Genomic DNA, 9121 nt, shown 5'->3' on the forward strand with positions numbered 1-9121 from the left:
GACTACTGCTGCAAACCAAATTGCCCCTCAGAGACAATAAAGATTTTCGAGAGTCTAAGTCTAAATTTACTTGTTTTGGAAAGTGTTGACAAGCCAAATTTTCTTGTTCTATTGGCAGATAATTTTGCTTAGTTCAAATAAAATACCACTAATTTTTTTTGTCCTTGTTTTTGAACACTGACTTTTTGCAGTGTAGGTGTGTAAATATGTGTTTTGTTGTTAGACTTTAATTGTCTCAGTCGTTAGACTGAGCTACGTCATTTCCTGTGATGTCCCACAGGGCATTTCTTGTGGGACGGGATTCGTTCCCAGGGTTTCGAATAAAGAACCAACTCTTTTTCTTTACTATAGTGGCCCCGATAACGGGAACCGGTTCTCAAAAAGGGATTAGAGTCCAAGGAATCGTTTTTTTTCTTATCGAACAACCGGGAGAACCGGTTTCAAACATAATCCCGAGTTGTACCTTGTTTTTTAATGTTGTACCTTGTTTTTGTTTTTTTACTGTTGTACCTCGTTTTACTGTTGAACCTTGTTTTTAATGACTACTGCTGCAAACCAAATTGCCCCTGAGGGACAATAAAGATTTTTTAAGTCTAATTTTACATGTTTTGGAAAGTCTTGACAAGCCAAATTTTCTTGTTCTATTGGCAGATAATTTTGCTTAGTTCAAATAAAATACCACTATTCTTTTTTTTTTGTCCTTGTTTTTGAACACTGACTTTTTGCAGTGTAGGTGTGTAAATATGTGTTTTGTTGTTAGACTTTAATTGTCTCAGTCGTTAGACTGAGCTACGTCATTTCCTGTGATGTCCCACAGGGCATTTCTTGTGGGACGGGATTCGTTCCCAGGGTTTCGAATAAAGAACCAACTCTTTTTCTTTACTATAGTGGCCCCGATAACGGGAACCGGTTCTCAAAAAGGGATTAGAGTCCATGGAATCGGTTCTTTTCTTATCGAACAACCGGGAGAACCGGTTTCGGACATAATCCCGAGTTGTACCTCGTTTTTTAATGTTGTACCTTGTTTTTTTTACTGTTGTACCTCGTTTTACTGTTGAACCTTGTTTTTAATGACTACTGCTGCAAACCAAATTGCCCCTCAGGGACAATAAAGATTTTCTAAGTCTAAGTCTAATTTTACTTGTTTTGGAAAGTCTTGACAAGCCGAATTTTCTTGTTCTATTGGCAGATAACTTTGCTTAGTTCAAATAAAATACCACTAATTTATGTGTTTTTTTTGTCCTTGTTTTTGAACACTGACTTTTTGCAGTGTAGGTGTGTAAATATGTGTTTTGTTGTTAGACTTTAATTGTCTCAGCCGTTAGACTGAGCTACGTCATTTCCTGTGATGTCCCACAGGGCATTTCTTCTGGGACGGGATTCGTTCCCAGGGTTTCAAATAAAGAACCAACTCTTTTTCTTTACTATAGTGGCCTCCATAACGGGAACCGGTTCTCAAAAAGGGATTCGATTCTCAAAAAGGGATTCGAGTCCAAGGAATCGTTTTTTTCTTATCGAACAACCGGGAGAACCGGTTTCGAACATAATCCCTAGCTGTACCTCGTTTTTTAATGTTGTACCTTGTTTTTTACTGTTGTACCTCGTTTTACTGTTGAACCTTGTTTTTAATGACTACTGCTGCAAACCAAATTGCCCCTGAGGGACAATAAAGATTTTCTAAATCTAATTTTACGTGTTTTGGAAAGTCTTGACAAGCCAAATTTTCTTGTTCTATTGGCAGATAATTTTGCTTAGTTCAAATAAAATACCACTATTTTTTTCTTTTTTTTGTCCTTGTTTTTGAAGACTGACTTTTTGCAGTGTAGGTGTGTAAATATGTGTTTTGTTGTTAGACTTTAATTGTCTCAGTCGTTAGACTGAGCTACGTCATTTCCTGTGATGTCCCACAGGGCATTTCTTCTGGGACGGGATTCGTTCCCAGAGTTTCCAATAAAGAACCAACTCTTTTTCTTTACTATAGTGGCCCCGATAACGGGAACCGGTTCTCAAAAAGGGATTCGAGTCCAAGGAATCGGTTCTTTTCTTATCGAACAACCGGGAGAACCGGTTTCGGACATAATCCAGAGTTGTACCTCGTTTTTTAATGTTGTACCTTGTTTTGTTTTTTTACTGTTGTACCTCGTTTTATTGTTGTACCTTGTTTTTAATGGCTACTGCTGCAAACCAAATTGCCCCTGAGGGACAATAAAGATTTTCTAAGTCTAATTTTACGTGTTTTGGAAAGTCTTGACAAGCCAAATGTTCTTGTTCTATTGGCAGATAATTTTGCTTAGTTCAAATAAAATACCACTAATTTTTGTATTTTTTTTCTCCTTGTTTTTGAACACTGACTTTTTGCAGTGTAGGTGTGTAAATATGTGTTTTGTTGTTAGACTTTAATTGTCTCAGTCGTCAGACTGAGCTACGTAATTTCCTGTGATGTCCCACAGGGCATTTCTTGTGGGACGGGATTCGTTCCCAGGGTTTCGAATTAAGAACCAACTCTTTTTCTTTACTATAGTGGCCCCGATAACGGGAACCGGTTCTCAAAAAGGGATTAGAGTCCATGGAATCGGTTCTTTCCTTATCGAACAACCGGGAGAACCGGTTTCGGACATAATCCCGAGTTGTACCTCGTTTTTTAATGTTGTACCTTGTTTTTTTTTTTACTGTTGTACCTCGTTTTACTGTTGAACCTTGTTTTTAATGACTACTGCTGCAAACCAAATTGCCCCTCAGAGACAATAAAGATTTTCGAGAGTCTAAGTCTAAATTTACTTGTTTTGGAAAGTCTTGACAAGCCAAATTTTCTTGTTCTATTGGCAGATAATTTTGCTTAGTTCAAATAAAATACCACTAATTTATGTTTTTTTTTTTTGTCCTTGTTTTTGAACACTGACTTTTTGCAGTGTAGGTGTGTAAATATGTGTTTTGTTGTTAGACTTTAATTGTCTCAGTCGTTAGACTGAGCTACGTCATTTCCTGTGATGTCCCACAGGGCATTTCTTGTGGGACGGGATTCGTTCCCAGGGTTTCGAATAAAGAACCAACTCTTTTTCTATACTATAGTGGCCCCGATAACGGGAACCGGTTCTCAAAAAGGGATTAGAGTCCATGGAATCGGTTCTTTTCTTATCGAACAACCGGGAGAACCGGTTTCAAACATCATCCCTAGTTGTACCTCGTTTTTTAATGTTGTACCTTGTTTTGTTTTTTACTGTTGTACCTCGTTTTACTGTTGAACCTTGTTTTTAATGACTACTGCTGCAAACCAAATTGCCCCTCAGGGACAATAAAGATTTTCTAAGTCTAATTTTACGTGTTTTGGAAAGTCTTGACAAGCCAAATTTTCTTGTTCTATTGGCAGATAATTTTGCTTAGTTCAAATAAAATACCACTATTTTTTTTTTTTTTGTCCTTGTTTTTGAAGACTGACTTTTTGCAGTGTAGGTGTGTAAATATGTGTTTTGTTGTTAGACTTTAATTGTCTCAGTCGTTAGACTGAGCTACGTCATTTCCTGTGATGTCCCACAGGGCATTTCTTCTGGGACGGGATTCGTTCCCAGGGTTTCCAATAAAGAACCAACTCTTTTTCTTTACTATAGTGGCCTCGATAACGGTAACCGGTTCTCAAAAAGGGAATCGAGTCCATGGAATCGGTTCTTTTCTTATCGAACAACCGGGAAAACCGGTTTCGGACATAATCCCGAGTTGTACCTCGTTTTTTACTGTTGTGCCTTGTTTTTTTTTACTGTTGTACCTCGTTTTACTGTTGAACCTTGTTTTTAATGACTACTGCTGCAAACCAAATTGCCCCTCAGGGACAACAAATATTTTCTAAGTCTAAGTCTAATTTTACTTGTTTTGGAAAGTGTTGACAAGCCAAATTTTCTTGTTCTATTGGCAGATAATTTTGCTTAGTTCAAATAAAATACCACTAATTTATGTTTTTTTTTGTCCTTGTTTTTGAACACTGACTTTTTGCAGTGTAGGTGTGTAAATATGTGTTTTGTTGTTAGACTTTAATTGTCTCAGTCGTTAGACTGAGCTACGTCATTTCCTGTGATGTCCCACGGGGTATTTCTTGTGGGACGGGATTCGTTCCCAGGGTTTCGAATAAAGAACCAACTCTTTTTCTTTACTATAGTGGCCCCGATAACGGGAACCGGTTCTCAAAAAAGGGATTAGAGTCCATGGAATCGGTTCTTTTCTTATCGAACAACCGGGAGAACCGGTTTCGGACATAATCCCGAGTTGTACCTCGTTTTTTAATGTTGTACCTTGTTTTTTTTACTGTTGAACCTTGTTTTTAATGACTACTGCTGCAAACCAAATTGCCCCTCAGAGACAAAGATTTTCGAGAGTCTAAGTCTAAATTTACTTGTTTTGGAAAGTCTTGACAAGCAGAATTTTCTTGTTCTATTGGCAGATAATTTTGCTTAGTTCAAATAAAATACCACTATTTTTTTTTTTTGTCCTTGTTTTTGAAGACTGACTTTTTGCAGTGTAGGTGTGTAAATATGTGTTTTGTTGTTAGACTTTAATTGTCTCAGTCGCTAGACTGAGCTACGTCATTTCCTGTGATGTCCCACAGGGCATTTCTTGTGGGACGGGATTCGTTCCCAGGGTTTCGAATAAAGAACCAACTCTTTTTCTTTACTATAGTGGCCCCGATAACGGGAACCGGTTCTCAAAAAGGGATTAGAGTCCATGGAATCGGTTCTTTTCTTATCGAACAACCGGGAGAACCGGTTTCGGACATAATCCCGAGTTGTACCTCGCTTTTTAATGTTGTACCTTTTGTTTTTTTTTACTGTTGTACCTCGTTTTACTGTTGAACCTTGTTTTTAATGACTACTGCTGCAAACCAAATTGCCCCTGAGGGACAATAAAGATTTTCTAAGTCTAATTTTACATGTTTTGGAAATTCTTGACAAGCCGAATTTTCTTGTTCTATTGGCAGATAATTTTGCTTAGTTCAAATAAAATACCACTAATTTTTGTATTTTTTTTGTCCTTGTTTTTGAACACTGACTTTTTGCAGTGTAGGTGTGTAAATATGTGTTTTGTTGTTAGACTTTAATTGTCTCAGTCGTTAGACTGAGCTACGTCATTTCCTGTGATGTCCCACAGGGCATTTCTTCTGGGACGGGATTCGTTCCCTGGGTTTCCAATAAAGAACCAACTCTTTTTCTTTACTATAGTGGCCTCGATAATGGGAACCGGTTCTCAAAAAGGGATTAGAGTCCAAGGAATCGTTTTTTTCTTATCGAACAACCGGGAGAACCGGTTTCAAAAATCATCCCTAGCTGTACCTCGTTTTTTAATGTTGTACCTTGTTTTTTTACTGTTGAACCTTGTTTTTAATGACTACTGCTACAAACCAAATTGCCCCTCAGAGACAAAGATTTTTGAGAGTCTAAGTCTAATTTTACTTGTTTTGGAAAGTCTTGACAAGCCAAATTTTCTTGTTCTATTGGCAGATAATTTTGCTTAGTTCAAATAAAATACCACAAATTTATGTTTTTTTTTTCTCCTTGTTTTTGAACACTGACTTTTTGCAGTGTAGGTGTGTAAATATGTGTTTTGTTGTTAGACTTTAATTGTCTCAGTCGTTAGACTGAGCTACGTCATTTCCTGTGATGTCCCACAGGGCATTTCTTGTGGGACGGGATTCGTTCCCAGGGTTTCGAATAAAGAACCAACTCTTTTTCTTTACTATAGTGGCCTCGATAACGGGAACCGGTTCTCAAAAAGGGATTAGAGTCCATGGAATCGGTTCTTTTCTTATCGAACAACCGGTTTCAAACATCATCCCTAGCTGTACCTCGTTTTTTAATGTTGTACCTTGTTTTTTACTGTTGTACCTCGTTTTACTGTTGAACCTTGTTTTTAATGACTACTGCTGCAAACCAAATTGCCCCTCAGGGACAATAAAGATTTTCTAAATCTAAGTCTAATTTTACTTGTTTTGGAAAGTCTTGACAAGCCGAATTTTCTTGTTCTATTGGCAGATAATTTTGCTTAGTTCAAATAAAATACCACTAATTTATGTTTGTTTTTTTGTCCTTGTTTTTGAACACTGACTTTTTACAGTGTAGGTGTGTAAATATGTGTTTTGTTGTTAGACTTTAATTGTCTCAGTCGTTAGACTGAGCTACGTCATTTCCTGTGATGTCCCACAGGGCATTTCTTGTGGGACGGGATTCGTTCCCAGGGTTTCGAATAAAGAAACAACTCTTTTTCTTTACTATAGTGGCCCCGATAACGGGAACCAGTTCTCAAAAAAGGGATTCGAGTCCATGGAATCGGTTCTTTTCTTATCGAACAACCGGGAGAACCGGTTTCGAACATAATCCCTAGTTGTACCTCGTTTTTTAAATGTTGTACCTTGTTTTTTTTACTGTTGTACCTCGTTTTACTGTTGAACCTTGATTTGAATGGCTACTGCTGCAAACCAAATTGGCCCTCAGGGACAATAAAGATTTTCTAAGTCTAATTTTACTTATTTTGGAAAGTCTTGACAAGCCGATTCTTGTTATATTGGCAGATAATTTTGCTTAGTTCAAATAAAAATTTGTCCTTGTTTTTGAACACTGACTTATTGCAGTGTAGGTGTGTAAATATGTGTTTTGTTGTTAGACTTTAATTGTCTATTGATTAAAAATGCACATTAATGAAGGAAATAAATAAAGAAAAAATGAATGAATATCATTGCCAATGAGATTGACTATTTATAAGACGCTGTTACAAGAATAGAGAACATAAACTGGGTATTTAGATGTTAACATTTTGTTTCTATTGTGCATTATGTTGCACCGACACTTACCTCGTCTGAAGAGCTGCCATCGTCCAGCACTTGCAGCCTTTAAAGGATAAAAAACAAAAGGAAAAGAGGTGAAAAACCATAGCTTCCATCTTTTGTTTACCACCGTGGCGCCAAATCCCTCCCGCGCGCACACACACGCTGACAGGCCGCGCCACCATACCTTAGCTACAGCTATTGGCGGAAACGCTTACCTTTTCCTGACATCCTCTGGCAACGACAAGGAAGTCCTGGCTGGCATGCTGTGACTTATCTATAAAAAAAGGACTTAAAACCTAGGCCAAACTAGTCTTAAAAGTGAGCTATAATAGTCTAAAAGCGAAGGGAAGAAGAAGGACGGCGCAGCCTAGCAAGAGTCCGATGGATGCTATAAGCAATTGGCGCGCCCGGGCCGTCTTTTCGCGGGGAAAAGTGGGCGTTTCGGACCGTACCATTACAGAAGCATTAAGGGTAACACACACTCTTTTCAGTGAAGCGTTACTACACTTGTAAAGTACACACTACTATAATAAATACACTTAATATCATAACATAAAACATACATTACATTTTAATACCACGTACTCATTTTTGCTCCTGTATAATCCTGGTAAATATGAATAAAGCGAGTGTTACACCCTCCCTCCTTCTTAGCTTCTACCGGAAGTTGAACCCGGCCAAGCAACCGGAAACGGACATAGATATTATCGTTGGTAATGTGTCAAAATAAATGTCCTTACTTTTTGTGTGTGTGTGTGTGTGTGTGACGATAAATGTCCTCAAAAATATTTGAGGGTTAGGGTTAGTGAAACGATATTTTTTCCAGCCGCAGTCCAAAGACAATAATACCCTAAAAGAGTTTGCAAAAATATAAACAGGGAAAATAAGGACACGGCATATTAATTAGACTTAGACTAACTTTAATGATCCACAAGGGAAGTTTATACCGGACGTCCACTGTAATGATACCAAGTACAGGAGCGAATCTAGTCGATACTACTATGATTACATCGATATTTTTTAGCATCACAAAAGCTTTTTCTTTCTTTTTTAAATGTATATTATTTATGTTTATGTTTGGTATATAAATAATAATAATAGTAGTACCATTTACTTACAATGCTTTTAATTTGACTGCTGACATATACACATACTTGCCAACCTTGAGACCTCCGATTTCGGGAGGTGGGGGTGGGGGGTGGGGGGCGTGGTTGGGGGCGTGGTTAAGATATATATATATATACATATATAAGAAATACTTGACTTTCAGTGAATTCTAGCTATATATATATATATATATATATATATATATATATATATATATATATATATATATATATATATATATATATATATGTATGTATATATATATATATAAAGAAATACTTGAATTTCAGTGTTCATTTATTTACACGTATACACACACATAACACTCATCTACTCATTGTTGAGTTAAGGGTTGAATTGGCCATCCTTGTTCTATTCTCTGTCACTATTTCAGAACACACACATTATACAAATATACATTATAAAATCAATAAGAAAACGGGAGCTCTAATTTGGGAGTCTGAATTAGGATCAGAAGTTCCTATACAAACATTGCGCACTCACGTCGCCTTTTTGTATTGATTACTGCAGCTGTGCACTGGATTCATTCACAAATACAAACTACAACTCACAAACACTTTAGAGTTAGGCTCCACCATCAGAATGTGTACTTAAACTTATAAAGATCACAGGGATATTATTCAGTGAGTTGATTCACCAAAACTAACCTGTTATACAGGAGGAAAAAGCACACAGGACGTTTCAATTGTTCACAGACTGGTCGCTCTCATCAGAATGACAAGACACTTCCGGTCTGCAGGTGATAGCATTCAATTGGGAAGAAACGCCCTACTGCCCCCTACTGACCAATGTGAATACTGATAAATGTGGAATGACAGCTCCAAAAACGAATTCAAACCACAAAATAAAATAAATAAATCAACACAAAAATGTGACACATTATGGGTGGGTCACATATGCATGTACAGTAGATGGCAGTATTGTCCTGTTTAAAAGTGTCACAACATTGCTGTTTACGGCTATGTTGTGAACAGGCTGTCAACACGTCACTCAGGTACGCATGGAGCTGGAGGGGGCGTGGCCTCCAGCTCCGCCTGAATTTCGGGAGATTTTTGGGAGAAAATTTGTCCCGGGAGGTTTTCGGGAGAGGCGCTGAATTTTGGGAGTCTCCCGGAAAATCCGGGAGGTTTGGCAAGTATGCATATACAGTAACATATTACATCATTTCCAGTTGCATTATTTACTCAA

The 9121-nt window shown here is 37.5% G+C and overlaps 1 protein-coding gene across 2 annotated transcripts in view; it reads right to left on the bottom strand.

Moving 5' to 3' along the window:
• Positions 1–7198, bottom strand: part of dnmt1 (DNA (cytosine-5-)-methyltransferase 1) — an 82977-nt gene extending 75779 nt beyond the window's left edge. For both annotated transcript variants that reach the window (XM_061982061.1, XM_061982060.1), the window contains exons 1-2: positions 7021–7198; positions 6830–6866 (exon numbers count right to left, since the gene is read on the bottom strand). In XM_061982061.1, coding sequence (XP_061838045.1) covers positions 6830–6866; positions 7021–7067 — 84 coding nt within the window. In that variant the 5' untranslated portion in view covers positions 7068–7198. The remainder of the gene's footprint in view (positions 1–6829; positions 6867–7020) is intronic.
• Positions 7199–9121: the final 1923 nt, after the last annotated feature.

Source organism: Nerophis lumbriciformis, linkage group LG24 (assembly GCF_033978685.3).
Source record: "Nerophis lumbriciformis linkage group LG24, RoL_Nlum_v2.1, whole genome shotgun sequence".
NCBI classification, from domain to species: Eukaryota; Metazoa; Chordata; class Actinopteri; order Syngnathiformes; family Syngnathidae; genus Nerophis; species Nerophis lumbriciformis.